The 17,086-nt window shown below is 60.9% G+C and overlaps 1 protein-coding gene across 1 annotated transcript in view; it reads right to left on the bottom strand.

The window, feature by feature from the left end:
- The window catches only part of EXD3 (exonuclease 3'-5' domain containing 3), a 37,141-nt gene that overhangs the window by 8,803 nt on the left and 11,252 nt on the right, over nt 1-17,086 (bottom strand). The window contains exons 11-19 of the mRNA XM_087914732.1: nt 16,637-16,803; nt 15,914-16,052; nt 15,437-15,650; nt 14,812-14,921; nt 13,777-13,975; nt 13,321-13,490; nt 12,954-13,124; nt 11,762-11,815; nt 11,424-11,555 (exon numbers count right to left, since the gene is read on the bottom strand). Coding sequence (XP_087770858.1) covers nt 11,424-11,555; nt 11,762-11,815; nt 12,954-13,124; nt 13,321-13,490; nt 13,777-13,975; nt 14,812-14,921; nt 15,437-15,650; nt 15,914-16,052; nt 16,637-16,803 — 1,356 coding nt within the window. The remainder of the gene's footprint in view (nt 1-11,423; nt 11,556-11,761; nt 11,816-12,953; nt 13,125-13,320; nt 13,491-13,776; nt 13,976-14,811; nt 14,922-15,436; nt 15,651-15,913; nt 16,053-16,636; nt 16,804-17,086) is intronic.

The raw sequence follows: 17,086 nt of genomic DNA, 5'->3' as shown, positions 1-17,086 counted from the left end.
GATGTTCCCAGCTGTTCCCTCTCCGCTGGGCTGGGCCCGCTCCACACACCCTTTCCCAGGGAAGGCGGAGGGGGGAGGTGGGCTCAGCCTTGGTGCTCCCCTCTCTTCCCGCTGCACAGCAGCCCCCTCCCCCTGTTTTTTGCAGCTGCCCTGGCGGTCAAGAGGGGCGGCAGGGAAGGGCCCAGACGTGGCCTGGGTGGCTTTGGGACAAGCCCCCCCCCCCGGCGGTCAGCCCAGCCTACCCTGCCAGCGTGTCGTTCCCTGCGGGAGGGAAATGGAAGGCGGGTGATTCCAAGACAAGGAAGCAAACTCAACCGGCATTCACAGCACGTACATCCCCCCGCCGGTCTCCTGCCCGGCCCCCCAAAGACATCCCCTCCCTTGGCAAGGGAGATCTTGGTGTCTCTTTGGAAGCCCCCAAGACCAATGCCATCTCCAGTCCCTCCTACAACTTTGGGGGGTCCCTTCCACGCTGTGGCTGGACTCCACTGATCCACCCCAGCCCTCCTTCAGCAGTGAACCAGAAAGGGGGTGGCTTGGTCAACACGTGTGAGCCGGGGAGGAAAGGCCTTCCCAGGGGATGTGCAAGGGCTGGCGGCTCCCTCACCTCCGCAGCTGCTGCGTGTGCTGTGAGTCCCCGAAGATTGTGCGCGCACACGTCCCCCCTTGTTTTCACACCCAAGCGAGCGACACGGCCCATCGCTGACACCAACCGAGGCCAGGCAGAGTCTGATGGGGCTGACTCTTGGGGGTGGGAGCCCCCGGGCCCAGCAAGGAGCAGCCCAGGACCTTGGGAAGTCCTGGGGGCTACGTCCCCCTCGTCAGCAGAAGCTGTAGTTGCCCGGTCGACCCGGTGGGCGGACCTCAAAGGGGGCATTGCTTACTGCCCCTCTCCCCGGAGACCAAGCCGTGGCTTCTGCAAGAGGCCGGCAACTTCAATAAGGGGATCCATTCTGGGGTGGGGGTGCTGCCTGGGGGGCACATCTCCTGTTCGGCACGGGGAAAGTCAAAGTGGCCCGGGAACGCCCAGCCCAATTCCGGCCAGGTGAGGAAAAGTTGTCACGGGCTTTGCAGAGTCCCTGAAAGTTAGCAACCCCTCAAGCTTCTCCGGGAGTTCTGTGGTTCCGAGTCCAGCGAAGGGCCGGGGGGGGGGGTGTGGAATCTCGGAGGATTCTGGGCACGACCGGACGGTCCGTGGGGGCAAGCGCAAACCCCACAGCCAGGGGCTGCCCCCAAAAGAGGGAAGGGGCTCCAGCCTTCAGAGTGAGAAAGAGGCAGAAGCGAAGGGAGAGAGGCCCCCACCTTCCCTCCCAAATGGATGGAGGAAGAAGAGGAGGAGGAGGAGGAGGAGGAAGAGGAGGGCAAGGGCAACCCCAGGATTTGGCGACCAACCCTGGGAGGGGGGCCAGGCGGTCCCAGGAGCCCAGAGGTCGCTGGGGCCAAGGGTAGGGGGGCTTTGTGGTGTCCCCTCAATGGGGAGGGAGGGAAAAGGGGCAAAGAGGGAGACCCCCCTTGTGTGGCTGGGGGGGGGTCATTTATGCCTAGTGGCCCTCGCCCCGACCGAAGGGGCTGGCCATCTCCCCCGCTAAGCAGGTCCTACCAGCCTCGCACGCGCTCTTCCCTTCCTCAGCCCCCCCTCTGCCTGGCCTGGCTGGATCCCCACTCGATGCCCACCTGGGTGCCAGTCCCTTTCATTCCTCTGCACCCTCTGCCTCGCCTGCCCTGCCGGGAGCCGGGCTTGGGAAGTTGGGAGGCCTTACTGCCAGGCAGGGCAGAGTGCCAAGGGACAGGAGGGCACCGTCGGGCTGGTTCTCCAGATGCTGTCGCGCCCCTGGTCCTGCCTCTGGCCATGCGAAGCCCAGCGCGGAGGATGCCCCGTGCCCGCCTGCAACGGGGGTGGGGGGTGAGGGTGCTTCCCTGGCCGGGGAAGTGGGGGGGTGGGGAAGAGGAAGCGCCTGGGCTGGGCGGACATGCTTTGGAGCAGACGGGCCCCCTGGGAGCCGAGTGTGAGAACCTGTCGACATGCTAAGCAGTGTGGGAACGTGGGGGAAGGGCGGGCGGCTTTGAGCAGCCGCGGCAGGGAGGAAGAGGAGATGGCGGCCTGAGGAGGAGGAGGAGGAGGAGGAGGAGCAGCCCCCCTCCCCCTGGCAGCCTTGCAGCTCCGTTTGCAGAGGGAGGAGGGACCGTGTCGCAAGGATGGAAAGTATCGGGCCCTGCACTTCTGTTGCAAAGGGGGCAGCGAATGCCGACCGGTTGCAGTCCGAGGAAGGGAGCACCGTCTCGTCTGCCTGGCCCCTCACGGCCCCGGGACAATGCCGCTGTGTGTGTGTGGGGGGTTGAAAGGGCAGGAGGAGTGGAGGCCAAGCCAGGGCCCCAAAACACCCGGCGCAAACAGCCCTCTGGCAAAGGGAACGTTCGGGGCAGTTCAGTTGCGGAAAAGCTCTCTCTCTGTGTGTTTGTGTGTCCGTCCCAGAAGCCTCGGTGCGTGTGCACGCACCCTCCCTCAGCCCCAAAGCAGGGTCCCCGGCCTGGCCGAGGTCCTCGGCCACCCTCCTTGGCCCCAATCCCCGCTCCGAGCACTTGGTTGGAAGGAAGGAAAAGCGTTTCCCTCAGAAAAGAGGCCGAGGAAGAGGAGAAGCCGGATTTTCTGACTCTTTGTCAGGTGCTTCCGGAGGGACTGACGTCACCCCGGGGCTGGGAGAGGAAGTGCCCTCCCCCCCACCCTCCCACCCACCAAGGGTGTGGGGCCTGACCGCTTTCCCGGGCACCCCTTCCCCTCTGGGAAACACCCCGAGGGCAGCTGCCCAGATGCTCAGCCGGCGGCAGCAACCTCCAAAACACGGGCAAAGGAAGAACCTGAGCCTCTTGGGGGGTCCTTGACACCCCCTGCCCCCCGAAGCCCAAGAGGGCTTGGGCATGAGGGGGGGTGTCCAGCCCCAGACGACCCTGCCCCACCGAGCATCCCCACAGCTGCCCTGCCCCTGCCGGATGCCCCCGACGGCCGAGCCGCTGCAGATGGGCTGCCCTCCAAGGAGGGTCTTGGGCCGATGGAAGACGGGGGACGAGGGAGGGCCCAAGGGGTGCCTCCTGATCGCCGGAGGCTTCCGAGGGAAAGCCTGCCGCTCTCTTCCCTGCGTGCCAAGCGCCAGGGCTGGCGTGAGAAGTTTGGCCCCTGGAGGCTCCCGGGGGAGGAGGCGTGGGAATCCTCCCTCCCCCTTCGCGGCTGCAGGAGGCAACCTGAGGACACCTTCCCAGCCTCCTGCTGCCAGAGGGAGGGGCTCCCCTCGGGCAGAATCTGCTCTGCCTCCAACCTCCTCCCAGAGGGGCCTGGGGGTGCCGGGGGATGGGCTCAGCCAGGGCAGGGCTGTGGCCCCGAGTCTCCTCTCCTGCCCGTTGATCCGCAGGGCCCCCCCCGCCAGCAAGGCCCCCCCTGGTCACAAAGGTCTGGCATACACTCAGGGAAGCCCCTCCCCACCCTCCACTGTCAGGCTGACATCCGGGTGGGGGAACCGGGTGGCAACGTCAGCTAGAAGCAAGCCCCGTTTTAAGATGAAGCCTCCCAGCGCCAGCAGCTTCTACCAGCATTTCCACAACACTGCAAACTCCAACCCAAATAATGCCAGTTTCAACCCCCTCCCCCCTCAATTCAAGTTCCAAAGACCCCCTCTCATCCATCCAGGGCTGCCTTTGCACCCCAAAAGCAAGGGGGGAGATTGCTTGGGACAGGCGGGGCCTTTTGCCGGGGAGGATTTGGGGGGCAGCCAAGGAGAAATTGGGGTGTGTGTATGTGTGTGTGTGTGTGCAGGGATCCCTGCCTGGGAAAACCTTCCTAGAAGCTTGGAAAGAAATGCAACGGCTCCCCTATCTTCCCCCACCCCCCCCCCAAAAAACACCCCCTCTGCCGGCTGCTCTGCCCCCAACGCTTTGGGCCTCCCGTGACCCAGCAATTATGAGTGTGGGAATGAAGGGGGGGTCGGGGGGGGGGGGAGGCTGTTCCCTTCTCTAGGCCTTGCTAGCAGACAAAGGCCTGGGAAGCCCAAGGGGGGGGGGCAGGCCTGGCCTTTTGAAAAGGGAGGGAGGGGAGGCGACCCGGCCGGCCGGCTGACTGGCAGTCGAGGGAAGGAAGACCTCAACCCCAGCCTAGCTTCCCTCCGGGCTGCCTTTGCCCACCCGGGCCCAAAGCTAGGAGCCCAGAGTTGTGCCTACAGCCAATGCCGAGAGTTTCTACCGAGGGCATCTCTTCCAAGACCCTCTAGCCCACCTTCTTCCACCCCCCCCACCCGCCATTCCTCCACGCTGGCTTAAACCCCCAACTGGGCTGGCGTGGCTGGGAAGAAGCCGGCCCAAAATGGCCTTGCGGGGCACTTAGAAGCCGCGGCCTTGTGCCCAGCCACAAACAGATTCGCACCCCACCCAGGGAGGGACTAATTGGGGGAGGGGGAAAGGGGAGACCTTTAAAATAGCCATTCTGTGGCCGCCGGATCCGGGGTTCGACGTTTCAGGGCCTAATTCCTCTTTTCCACCCAATCGTCCTTTGCTGGGGTCCTCCTGTGGGGAGGGGTCGCCAGACTGCGCCGGCTCCAGCATCCACACCCAATTGCCCCCCCACCCATCACAGAGGTGCAGCAGTGGGTGAGTAGGTGGGCTGGGACTCCCCCAGCAGCCCTGCCCACCAACCTCTACTTAAACCGCCGAGCCCGGTCATCTTTCTTCCCCCCCGTGCAAGACCACCGACCGGACCTCACGCCTGGGCACTTGCCCAAACCTGCCCAAAGGGCCAGGCAGGCCTCGCGCAGCAAGGCTGCCAAACCTTCCCGTCCTGCGAGGGATGCCCCTGGCGGGCAGGGTCCTGCCCGCGCGGCCACCTCGCGTGCCGCAAACAGGGAGAAGGCGGCACCGCGACACGCCCACACCCCCCAACACTCCGAATGCGGAGTCCCCCTTCCCCTCTTCACCGGGACTCGTTGGAAGGGGTGGGGCCAGCTGCATCAGACCCCCCCACCGGGCTCCACGAGGGGGGCCCCTGGGAAGCCCCCAGGCGCATTCCCAGAGCACCCTACTCCCCCGTGACCGGAGCTAAAGAGGGAAGCGGGTTCTGTGAGAACATTTCAGAGGCGGCTTCCGGATTGGAAGCCAATTTTCCGTTCCTTTTATATCCTTTGGGCTGCACGGGAGCAGCTCCAGCCCCTGGGTTTCCACGCACACACGCACACACACACACACGCCCCTCCCGTCACCCCTCGAGCTGAGGAAAACTCCTGAACTGGAGTTCATGGGGACGAAACTGGAAATAGCTGCCCTTTGCCTCCCGGCTCTGGCCGAGGCCCCGGAGCAGCTCAGCTCCTCTGAGCAGCCGCCTCTCCCTGCAGGGGGGAGTTCACGAAAGCCCCCACTAGCAGGTGACACTGCCAGGGGGGGTCTCAGCTGGCCCTGAAGCCCCCAGACCCAGCTGGGGAGAGAGGGGAGGTATCTGCACCCGTGCTTCCCCTTAAGGCAGCCATGTTGCGTCACAAAGGTGGTTTGGGGCTGCTAGAAAGCTGCCTCCCACCCCCGTGTGCTCCGCCCCTGAATCCCGCCTCCAGGTGGGACTCCTTTGCGGTGACCGCCTGCTTCTCCCCCTTCCCTGGCTAACCTGCCCCTCCTCCTCCTCCTCCTCCTCCTCCCGCCCGCCAATGTAAGCTTTCTCCCCTAATGAGCCGCTTAAACATCCTGACGGATGGAGATAAGAGCTTGTCCAGGGACTCCAAGCCAGCAGAAAGCCGATAAGGAAGCGGCTCCTTCTGGGATCGGGGCCAAAAGGCGCTCAGGCTCCCTCCGCTCAGAGAAGCCTTTCCTGCCTCCCCGGGACTGAGAAGCGGGAAGGAGGAGAGGCTAACCTGAACGAGGGATGGAGAAAGAGGAGGAGGAGGAGGAAGGACAAGGCAGGGAGGCAGCGCAGAGCCTCACCTGCCTGCAACCGCGGTCCGTCTCTAAGAAATGGAGGACACCTCCCCCCACTCCATACAGCCCCCCACCCCATACAGCTCCCCCCTTTCTTCCTGTGGCTTTTTACAGCCACAGCAAACCTCTCAAAGCTTCTTGGACATCTGCGGGAAGGGCGAGGAAAGACGCCCGAAAGGAAGAGTGACCGGTTCCGCATCTCTTCCATTTCCTCCCCATGTGTTTACGCCTGCATCCTCTCCCCCCCCCCCCAGCCCGTCTGCCCTTCGGCCCCCTCCCTCCGTCCACCAGAGCGCCACGCCCTTGCCCCCTTCAGAGCTAGCTGGCCACCAGCAGCCTGAGGAAGGGAGAGTGGTGGACACCGCGCTGCCTGGCCTTGGACCCAACTCAGTTGGATGCCCTGCCTGGACACCGGAGTCGGATGCCTTGAGCTCAGCTTGCCCTCGGTCTGGGTCCTGGGCAACACACGGCCCTGGCTATCTTGGGCCCCCCTCCGAGGGGAAAGGAGCCCTTGGCCAGGGAGCGCTGCGGCCACCGTGGGTTCGGGAAGGCCTTTGTGCCAAACCCCTCCAGAAAAGGGGCCCTTCTCCCAGGCAGCCTGAGCCCTGAGGCCCTTAGTCTTGCTCCCTGCGCGCCCCAAAGTAGCTTGCGGGCTGGGAAGCGCCACCTCCAGGATGGTGGCTTCCCCAAAGCCAGGGAGTTCCCCGTCCCCCGGTCCCCAGGCGGGCGTCCCCAAGTGTCCAAAAGGGCTACCAGGCCAGCGGGCGGCTGCTCAGCCCCACCGAACAGGCTGTGGGGTTTTATCTGCAACCGGGGTTTTTTCGATCATCGCGGAGGGAGATTACGCTGTTATCAGCCTTGTGTCTGTCTCTCTCCAGCCTTGGTTGGCATCTAGCTAATCCGAGGTCAGGAAAACCCCGAAAGGTTGATCCGGCCCACAGCAGGCGGGCCAGAGGACAGAGGAGGGACACCTGGGTGCAAAGCAGCCCCTGTTTCCCCCCCACCCCTGCCCACAAGAAGAGACAGCAGGCGGCGGAGGTGGGACCCTCCTGACCCAAAGCGCACACACACACACACACACGCACACACCAGCTATCCGGCCTCATCAGCTCCTTTGGAATGGGGCTCTGCTTTGCTTAAAGGAGGCTGGTTCCTAATCCCACGGCTTGAGCCTCAGCGGGCAAAGCGACTGTGCCAGGTGCCACCCAAGGGGCATGTCCTTCCGCGCCCAGGTGAGCAGCGCTCGCCATAGATTCCCAGCTCAGGCCAAGAGGCCAGCCTCCCGGCCCCTTCCTCACCCTGCGGCACCTGTTTGGCACCCCCCACACCTGCCTTGGCTTGTGGGATGCGAATCCTGGGGGGGAGAGGGGGAGGAAGAGAGCCAGGGCCCCATAACCAGTTTGCCAGGGGCACCTATGGAACAGGCCGGAACATTCCCGGCCTCGCTAAGCGCTTGGGGAACGCTCCGGTATGACAGCAGCCCAGGCACGTAGCCGCTGAAGACTCGCCCACCTTGCCAAGCCCCCAGCCCCCTTGCCAGCAAAACCTGGCTTTGGAGAAGGTCTGCAACTTTACCCGCAGGATGAGGCCTGAGAGCCGGTGCTCCCCCCAAAAAAAATCGCCTTTCCCTCAGATGCCCACGTATTTTTAGCAGCAGCCCGGCAAGTCTCTTCCTCCTCGTGCAGGGACATTTCCATGCCTTCCACCCCTCACCCCCGCAAGCTTTCTCTTATCACCGAGAGGGTATTTTTAGCGTGAGAACTCTCCCGCGCACCAACAGATCGCGGAGCAGGGACGGGCCCTGGAAACTCGGGCACGTGATCCGTTCAGGGAAGGAAGGCGCTCAGGCACCGTGGCCCCCAGAAGAGGGGGCCCCTGAGGCACAGGAGGGCCGCTGAGCTGATCTCCCCAGGACTCTGCTGAAGGGAGCTAGGGGGCTGACTTGCGGGCCCCCTTCGCCTGGCAGGTGCACAAAAATCTCCTGACTCGCCGTCCGCAGCCCTGGACTTTCTCCCTGCGGTCCCTAAACAGATCTAGCAGGAGCTGCCTCGCTCGTCCCTGGCGGGAAAGGCGGCTTTGCCCGGGCAAGCCCGTCCGGGGGCGGGTTTGAGGAGGGAGGGCAGGACTGACCACTCTGGGTATCGGAGCAGCTGCGTGCCCAGTGACAGCAGGCCCCACCGCCGGGGCCCCGGGAGGGCTCGCAGGCTCTGGTTGCTCCGCTATCGTGAGAAATCTTCGCCCTCCAAGCAGCCCTCCTGGGAAATTGGTCGAGGGGAGGAAGGCCAGACTGTGAAAAATAAGGATTGCAAGGAATCTGGGGGAAATACGAAGAGGCCTCGGGCTGGCCCACGGGGCAGGGAAGGAGGCCTCTCGGCTGCCTGCGATGGCCAGCAGGGCTCACCCAAAGGCGATTCACACCGGAAAAGAGCTCCCTGGTCAGCGGCAGGACATTCCAAATGGCCGCCAGCGGCACCTGCAGGAGAGCGGCCTGGCCAGCCGGTCTCTTGTCCTGCCGCCTCCCCTCCAGCGCCAAAGGGAGTGAGCGGAAGAGGGTCCGTGGCCTCCTGGGTGGCCTTCCTTTGTTCCGGAGGGAGGACAGCGCCGGGGGCTGCAATGCAAGCTCTGCTGGTGGGAAGGGGGCCACCAAGGAGATCCCACAATGGGGGAGATGGGGGCAAGCCAAGATCCCTCCCAAAGACACGAGAAAAGTGATTCCCGGGCACGAGGGGCCAGTCAGGCGTGGAAGCCACAAAGGGGCCTGGCTGCCAAGAAGGGGACCTTCTTGGGAATGACAGGGGAAAGGCTGCTTTCATGAGCCCCCCAAGAAAACGCAAAGGCCCCCGGGGGCCCCCAGCCCCACAGGGAGAAGGGCTTGGGGCCTGGGTCGTCTCCTCCAGGGGAAGGAGGCCTTCCGATTCCAGAAAGCAAGCAAGCCTCGGAGTCCATGACCTCAGATAACCAGCCCGGGGTTAGGGGAGGAGGAGGAGGAGGAGGAGGAGAACCTGCCAGCCGCCTTTCTCAGCCTGGGAACTCCACAGGGCCTTTTCCCACTGGGGGAGGGGACAGATCCGTGCCATGCTCCCAAGGATGGGAAAATGCTGGCTGGGGAAGCTTCCTTTCCTTTCCTTTCCTTTCCTTCTTTCCTTTCCTTTCCTTTCCTTTCCTTTCCCTTTCCTTTCCTCCCTTCTTTCCTTTCCTTTCTTTTCCCCTTTCCTTTCCTTCCCTTTCTTTCCTTTCCTTTCTCCTTTCCTTTCTTCCAGCCTTCTTTTCCTTTCCTTTCTTTTCCTTCCCTTTCCTTTCCTTTCCTTCTTTCCTTTCTTCCAGCCTTCCTTTCCTTTCCTTTCCTTTCTTCCAGCCTTCTTTTCCTTTCTTTTCCTTCTTTCCTTTCTTCCAGCCTTCCTTTCCTTTCCTTTCTTCCAGCCTTCTTTTCCTTTCCTTTCTTTTCCTTCTTTCCTTTCTTCCAGCCTTCCTTTCCTTTCCTTTCCTTTCTTCCAGCCTTCTTTTCCTTTCCTTTCTTTTCCTTCCCTTTCCTTTCCTTCTTTCCTTTCTTCCAGCCTTCCTTTCCTTTCCTTTCCTTTCTTCCAGCCTTCTTTTCCTTTCCTTTCTTTTCCTTCCCTTTCCTTTCCTTCTTTCCTTTCTTCCAGCCTCCCTTTCCTTTCCTTTCCTTTCTTCCAGCCTTCCTTCCTTCCCTTCCCTTCCCTTCCTTTCCTTTCCTTTCCTTCTTTCCTTTCTTCCAGCCTTCCTTTCCTTTCCTTTCCTTTCTTCCAGCCTTCTTTTCCTTTCCTTTCTTTTTCCTTCCCTTTCCTTTCCTTTCCTTCTTTCCTTTCTTCCAGCCTTCCTTTCCTTTCCTTTCCTTTCTTCCAGCCTTCTTTTCCTTTCCTTTCTTTTCCTTCCTTTCCTTTCCTTTCCTTTCCTTCTTTCCTTTCTTCCAGCCTCCCTTTCCTTTCCTTTCCTTTCTTCCAGCCTTCCCTTCCTTTCCTTTCCTTTCCTTTCCTTTCCTTTCCTTTCCTTTCCTTCCCTTCCTTCCTTCCTTCCTTCCTCAGCAGGAAACGCCTCTACGGAGAGAAACGCCAACCCAGATCTGGCGCGTTTTAAACCATGGGGAAGCCTCAACGGTTTGCTCCATCCCAAACACCTTCAGGTGGCCTCAGGTAAGGCAAGCAGATAAGCAGGCCAGGTGGAAGGCCAACCTCTTCGCCGTCCAGGGCGGCCGTTCTGAGCAGGGTGAGGGAAGGAGCGTATCTGGGCCTGCCACCTCCCCTCACCCGATCAGCAGAGGCAGCGAAGGCTCCCCTCCCTTCTCCCCGCTTTGGACTCCGAGGGGGGACAGGCCAGAGAAAAGCACAAGGGGTGTGTGTGTGTGTGTGTGTGTGTATGTGTGTGTGCCGTTCTTCCCTGGTTGTGACCTTCATGCTCCGCTGGGTTTCTGAAGATACTGAGATCTTGGCAGGAAAACAGACCGTCTGTGGGAACCAGGCAGCAGCGCTCCGCAAGGCAGCTACCGCTGGTGAGATCCCGGCCAGGGTCCAAATGACTCCCCCCCCCACCCGCTCCCACCTCCCCCCCCACCAGCCCCACTCGCTCTTCCTCCCTTCAAGAGGCTCCCGCACAAAACACAGCGGGCGAATTCTCTGCTTCGGTCAAGGAGCCTGCCCGAGCGAGCCCCTCGCCTCCCGATCGGGGCGCGAGGGGGAGCCGCTCTCTGCAGGGGACCAGGTCCTTGGGCGCCCCGACTCCCACCACGCCCCGCATCCACGACGGACGGTCTTGCCTGGAAAGAAGGCCGAGAGCTCAGGCCTTACATTCCCCACGGTCCTCCTCCACCGTGCACAAGATACGGAGATGCCCCCCCTCACGCCAGTCCCTCTGCCCGCTCTCTCCCTGCCCCCATAGTCCATCAGCTGGAGAAATGCTTTGTTGACCCCTGGCAGTGAGAAGGGTAGAAGGGCCAGCTTTGATCTCCCGGGCGCGGAAAGACACAATTTAAAAAAAAAAAGTGCCCGATGATTCGTACTGTGGAGAAGTCCGCCGGGGAAGCGGGCGCAGCCGAGGAGAACCGAGCCGGAGGCCCATTCGAAGCCACACTCAACCCTCTGCCCTGCCCGTAAACGCTCCCCTCGCAGCCACGAGGAGGAAACCGATCGGAAGGGGTCAGTCCATTTAAGTCCAGGAAGAGGAAACTGGCATTGCAAGCAAAAAGCATCCCCCCCACCCCTACATACACCCCCCCCACCCAGCTCCTCCCAAAATCATTCCTTCTCTGTGGGGGCTCAGCCGCCTTCCTCCCGCGGACCCGAAAGGAGCATCCCAAAGGGCCGCCTCTCTCCTTCCCTCCGAGGAGAAGGGCTCTTGCCCACCTACTTAACTACTCGGCGCCCGCCCCGGTCCCACGAGGACAAGGAAGAGAACCGGACGAAGCCAATAGGACCCAGAGAAAGGGGCCTGCCGGAGGGAGAGGGCAGGGGAGGCTCCGGCCGCCTTACCTGGCAGCGGCTGAAAACATCGGCCAAGGCCACCCGGACGTTGAAGTGCTTCACGACCTGCAGGACTTGATCCCTGGCTTTCTCTGAGCAGCTCACCGAGAAACAGCGGCCTTCGCCCACTTGGGACCGCAGCTGCCGAGAAAGCAGGAGAGGAGCTGCTTGGGAGGAGGCGGCAGGGATCGGGCTGCACCTGGGAAGAGCTGGGGGAGGGAGAGGAACCACCACGGCGGCCGGGGAAGCTCCCAGCTGGGATTCCCGCCTGGCCACGGAAGAGGGAAGAGACAACCTTTCCCGGGAGAGACTCCCCCCTCTCTCTTCTCCCCACTCTACGCACTCACCGAATGAAATGGAAGGCCGGACGTTAAAATCACTCGGTTCTCTTCCCTGGCAATCTAGAAAGGAATCCATAAAAGCCAGGCTTGCTTCGGGCAACCTTTCGCTACCGGCGCAGCAGTGGGAAACCTAGGGCTCTCTGCCCTTCGTCTAAGTGGGACTACAAATGCGACAAACCCACCCTCCACACACACACACACACACACAACTGCTAGGCCCTCCACCTGCCAAAGGGTTGGCTCCCAGGCTCAGCCAAAGCCATTGGAGACGGGGACATAAGCCAGATGGACTGGGGGGCTGCTTGCAAGGAGCTTCCTGGTTCACCTGCCAGAACTGATCGTCCCCCCACCCCCATTGAGCCAAGGAAAAGAGATGGGGAGATGAGGGGGGGAATCTTTGATTAGCCAAGCGTGGCTCAAAGCCACCAAAACATCCTCAAAGATCCATCTCACCCTTTTTTTTTTGAACTATTACCCTCTGGCAGACGGTACAGGACGATCATAAAAACAAGGACAAACAGGCTGAAAAACAGCTTCTATCCCAAGGTAGCAGCTCTGTTGAATTCTACCGCATATAGTGCGACATTAACACAAGATCTTGTATGGAATGCAACTGCCGTCTCCCCTTTTTGGAAGAGCTTTAAGAAAGCTCAAAACATTCTCCCGCTGCCTCGAGAAAGTTCAAACCATTCTCAAAGATCCTGGGCATCCTTCTTTCTTTCTTTTTTTTTTTGAACTATTACCATCCGGCAGACGGTACAGGACGATCATAAAAACAAGGACAAACAGGCTGAAAAACAGCTTCTATCCCGAGGTAGCAGCTCTGTTGAATTCTACTGAATGGTGCAGCGTTGGTGCGGTTTTGGGGTTTTTCCATTCAATGTGTGGAAGGTGAAGGATGTGTGTGTTTGTGTTTATTTTCATGGTCACGATGTGCACTGAAGACGGTGTTCGACTTTGTGGTACGAGGTGCGATGACCATAAAGTAAACTAACCAACCAGCCATGTGGTACCACTAGGAAGGCCAATTGCCTGGTCTCCATGGAAACAGGAGAAGTGTGGGGGGGCAGGACTGAACCAAGCTCATCTCCGTGTTCCCTTGGGCAGCTGAGGACTTTCCTGCGGGTTGAGCCAGAGCCCCGACTGCTCTACCAGACCCAAGATTGGGCCGAGAAGGCTCGGCCCAACAGCCACCAACCTCAGCAGCCTTCCGGTGCTCATCGTCGTTCCCCAGGATCCGGACATCCACCCCGAGGCAGCGCAGGGATCGTCCCAGGCCCTGTAACATGTTGTCACAGACCACGCGGAAGTCTTGTGCCAGGATGCCGGCTGAAGGGCTGGGGGCGTCTGCCGGGACGGGCGCTGGGATCTGCGTGTGGAGGGGAAAACGGGCTCATCCGGGGTCCAGCCCCATTCTGCCAAGGTGGAGGGGCGGGGAAACTTGGTGCCCACCACGTAAAGAAGGAAGAAGAGCGGACGAAGCATGGTTGGCTGCGGGACGAGCCCAGCAGCGGCCCAGAGATTCGGCAGCCGGGCCTCCTTTCTCCAGGCTCAACCCGACATACCTCCTTGCGCGTGGGGGGCTGTCCCTGCTCCCTCCTCGGTGGCTTCTTGGCTTTCGCTCCGGGATGGCCGTCTTTCCTCATCATCGCCTCCATATCGGAGCTCAGGCCGAAGGCAGCCGGGTCTTTCAGCAACTCGGCGTGCACCTCCAGCAAGCAATAGGCATCACAGGCTGCGGAAAGGCCACCGCAGTCAGGGCTTGGTTTCTCATCCATCGCTCTTCTCTATAAACCTACGACAGCCCTGCGAGGTAGGGCAGCGCCAACTTGTGCGGCAGGGAAGCCGGGGCGGGAACAGAGCGCCTGTCCATCACCACGCAGGAAGCTCCCTGGAGTGGGAAAGGCTGGGCGGCTCCCCCAGGGAAGCTTTTGAAGTCCCCCCCCCCTCCTGCCACCGCACCCCACTCAAGGGCCCTCGTGGTCCGGCTGCTCAGCTGGAAAGGGGCAAAGGAGCCAGACCTGCGTAAAGGATTTGTGTCTCCCGAAGGGGCCTCTTCTCCCAGTTGGACAGCTGCTCCGTCTTGTTGAGGGGCCTGCCCAGGACCTCCTGCACCAGTAGGCTGAGCCCCTTCTCAGGGAGCCTGCCTCCCCAGGCCTTCTCCTTTGCCGGGCAGGGGTCCGGTGCTGGCTGGCAGCTCTTCTTGGAGCGCTTAGGCAACTGCGGAAGGAAGGAAGGAAGGAAGGAAGGAAGGAAGGGGAAGGGGAAGGGGAAGGGGAAGGGAAGGGAAGGGAAGGGAAGGGAAGGAAGGAAGGGAAGGGAAGGAAAGGAAAGGGAAGGAAGGAAGGAAGGAAGGAAGGAAGGAAGGAAGGAAGGAAGGAAGGAAGGAAGGAAGGAAGGAAGGGAAGGAAGGGAGGGAGGGAGGGAGGGAGGGAGGAGGAAGGAAGGAAGGAAGGAAGGAAGGAAGGGAAAGAAGGAAGGGAAAGAAGGAAAGAAGGAAGGGAGGGAAAGAAGGAAGGAAGAAAGGAAAGGAAAGGAGGAAAGGAAGGAAAGAAGGAAGGAAGGAAAAAGGAAGGAAGGAAAGGAAAGGAAAAGAAAGGAAGGAAGAAGGAAAGGAAAGGGAAGGAAGAAGAGAAGAAAAGAAAGGAGGGAGGGAGGCAGGGACGGAGGGAGGAAGGAAGGAAGGAAGGAAGGAACGAACGAAGGAAGGAAGGAAGGAAGGAAGGGAGGGAGGGTGAGTTGAGGTAGTGTCTGGGCAGCATCCTTAACCCTGGATTTGGGCCAAGTCTTAGGGAAATGCATTTCCAAGTTTGGAGAAGCTGAAAAATGGTGGGTGTCGGGGTGTGTGTGTGTTTGTGAGTTTCCCAAAGAAGCAGCATTTGTGAAAAGCCCGGGATTGCCCTGAAGCACCCCAAGGTGGGCCTGATCTGCTCAACCCTGGTGTGTGTGTGCGCGCGCGTGTGTGTGTGTGTATGGGTGGGTGGCTGGGTGTGGGTGGCTGGGTGGGGGGAGGTTCTTTCCCTCCATGGGCCACAAAGTCCACTTTCCCTCCTCACCTTTTGGTGCACCAGCTGGAGGTCCAGAATTCCACAGAGCTGCAGGTTCGCATCTCTGGAAATGCCACAGGTTGCCATGAGGTTACGCAGGTCTCCCGACATCCCGTAACCTGCAGAAAGACACAAAGCCCGCCTCGGGGTTTGACTCCCAAATTTGGCTGCTCCAGAGCCCAAAGGAAAGCCCGGCCTGGGAACACGCATTCAACACATCGTTTTATTAAGGCCTGCCTGACAACCCCGCGAGGTAGGACCGGCCTACCTTATTCCCCAAAGCCCCTGAAGGCAGGACAAGAAGCCACGGGTGGAAACTAATCGAGAAGCAACCTAAAACTAAGGAGGAATTTCCCCCGACAGGAAGAACCATTATCCCAGGGGGTGCCCCATTATTGGAGGTTTGGAGGAAGAGACTGGACAGCCAGCTGTCTGAAATGGTTTAGGGTCCCCTGCTTGGGCGGGGGGGGGTTGGACTAGAAGACCTTGAAGGCCCCTTCCAGCTCTATTCTAATTGATTGATCGAACCCTCTTCAGCTAGAAAGCGGGAGAAGGATAACTCGGGCTGAAAAAACGCTGACCGCACGCTAAGGGGCCCGTCCGCAAGGGCTCCCATACCCAGGGCACCGCTTGCCTAGTTTCAAGATGGCTGGGTTGCCCAGGAGGCTCTGGAAGAAGCCGCAGAGAGAGGCCTGCACCTCCTCTCCCCCCTCCTGGAGCAGCCGGAACATGTCCAAGAGGAAGACGCGGCCCCAAATCGCCAGCTGAACCACCGAGACCCGCGGCTTCCCTCCGATGGTGCTGAACGAGGGGCGCCACTCCATGTCGACGCCGACGGTCTGGCCGGGCTGTGGACGGAAGGACAGCGGGCGGGTTATCTCACGGTCCCTGAGGAGGAGGAGCTGCAGCTTGGTGGGGCAGGTGGAAGGAAGGACCCCACGGAGCTTTTGGACAGCATGGCTGGCATAAAGACTCTTCAGGCAGAAGTCAGCCCTTCCCAGATGTTGGGGAGGGGGGGGAGGTCTCCCTGCTTGGGCATCCATGGCCACCAGCCCCCATTAAAGTGACTCAGGGGGTCTTTTTAAGCCAGAGGAGGGAAAGAAGTCCTCACCTGGAGCACCTGTTCCTGGCACGCCATCACCTCTTCCCAGGTTGATAAGAAAAGGACGTCCGCCCTCGGCACGGGGAGCTGATAGCAGCCCTCCTGCAGGCTGTCCCAGGCGCTCGGGCCCTGCTGGGAGGCATCGTCCCTGCGGGGGTGGGGGGTGGGGGGGAAGGTACAGGAGGTGGGGGGGGTCTTCTTTTAAAAAAATAAAAGCAGAAGGCATTCCCTATGCTTGTAAACAAGTCCCAGAGCCAAAACAGCGGGAGGAGGAATTGTACGCAGGCGGCCCAGGAGGGACGCGGCCCTGGCAGGTGTCGGCACCAAAGGTTGCTTTCCCTTCGGTCTAAGGACGGGGTGGAACAGGCCAAGAAGCCATCCCTGGAAACGGCCGCTCTTCTGAAACAAAAGCCCTGCTAGCCGAACGTGAGCCGGCTTCTTGATGAACTGGGGAAGCATCCCAACGTGGTGCCCACCCCCATCTGAAGACGGGCGGGTTATGCTCTTCACCATTTGGACCCCTTTCCCTGCGGGAGGGGCGCCTTGGGGTGCCTCAGACCTCCCTCTTGTGGGAGTCGAGAACCACCACCACGCCACCCAGAAGGGTCCCCCTCGGAGGGGGCTGGGAACCCTGGCCCCAAAGGCTGGAGGAACGAGGCAGGCCTTGCCTTGGGATTCCCTAGCCCTCTTGCCGGCCGCAGGGGAAGGACCTTCCTCGACCCTCTTCGCTACCTCTCCGGGATGGCTGGCTCGTCCATCCTGGCTGCCAGGCCAGGCGGCAAGCTGTCCCCCAGGAGTCTGTAGTGCCGGGCCCACTGGACAGCCACCTCAAGGCCAGCGTAACGGACCAGGAGTTGGACCAGCTGCTCTTGCAGCCACTGGTTGTCCTCGATGATGCCCTAGAAAGCAAGGAGAGAAGGGGTGTGTGACGGTGAGCAGGGAGCCAGCCCAGTCCCACCAGCCTTGCATTTGGGAGTCAAACATCCCAGGAAGGCAGACAAGACCCAGGTCAGGGAAGGCAAAGGCGAAGACCCCCCTCCCTGGGGGCTACATAAGCATTTTTGGAGCTACTTCTAATTGGGAGTGGGGGGGAACTGTGGACCTCCAATCCAGCCATGAGGGAAAGGGAAGGTCTTAGATTTGCCTGCCGCTCATTTTGCTTTATGCTTTCACGGAGAACTC

The sequence above is a fragment of the Pseudonaja textilis genome, chromosome 17 (genome assembly GCF_049901715.1).
Source record: "Pseudonaja textilis isolate UNSWEBS1 chromosome 17, rPseTex1.2, whole genome shotgun sequence".
In the NCBI taxonomy this organism is placed as follows: Eukaryota; Metazoa; Chordata; class Lepidosauria; order Squamata; family Elapidae; genus Pseudonaja; species Pseudonaja textilis.
The sequence above is the reverse complement of the archived record's forward strand: the minus strand, read 5'-3'. Positions and strand labels throughout refer to the sequence as shown.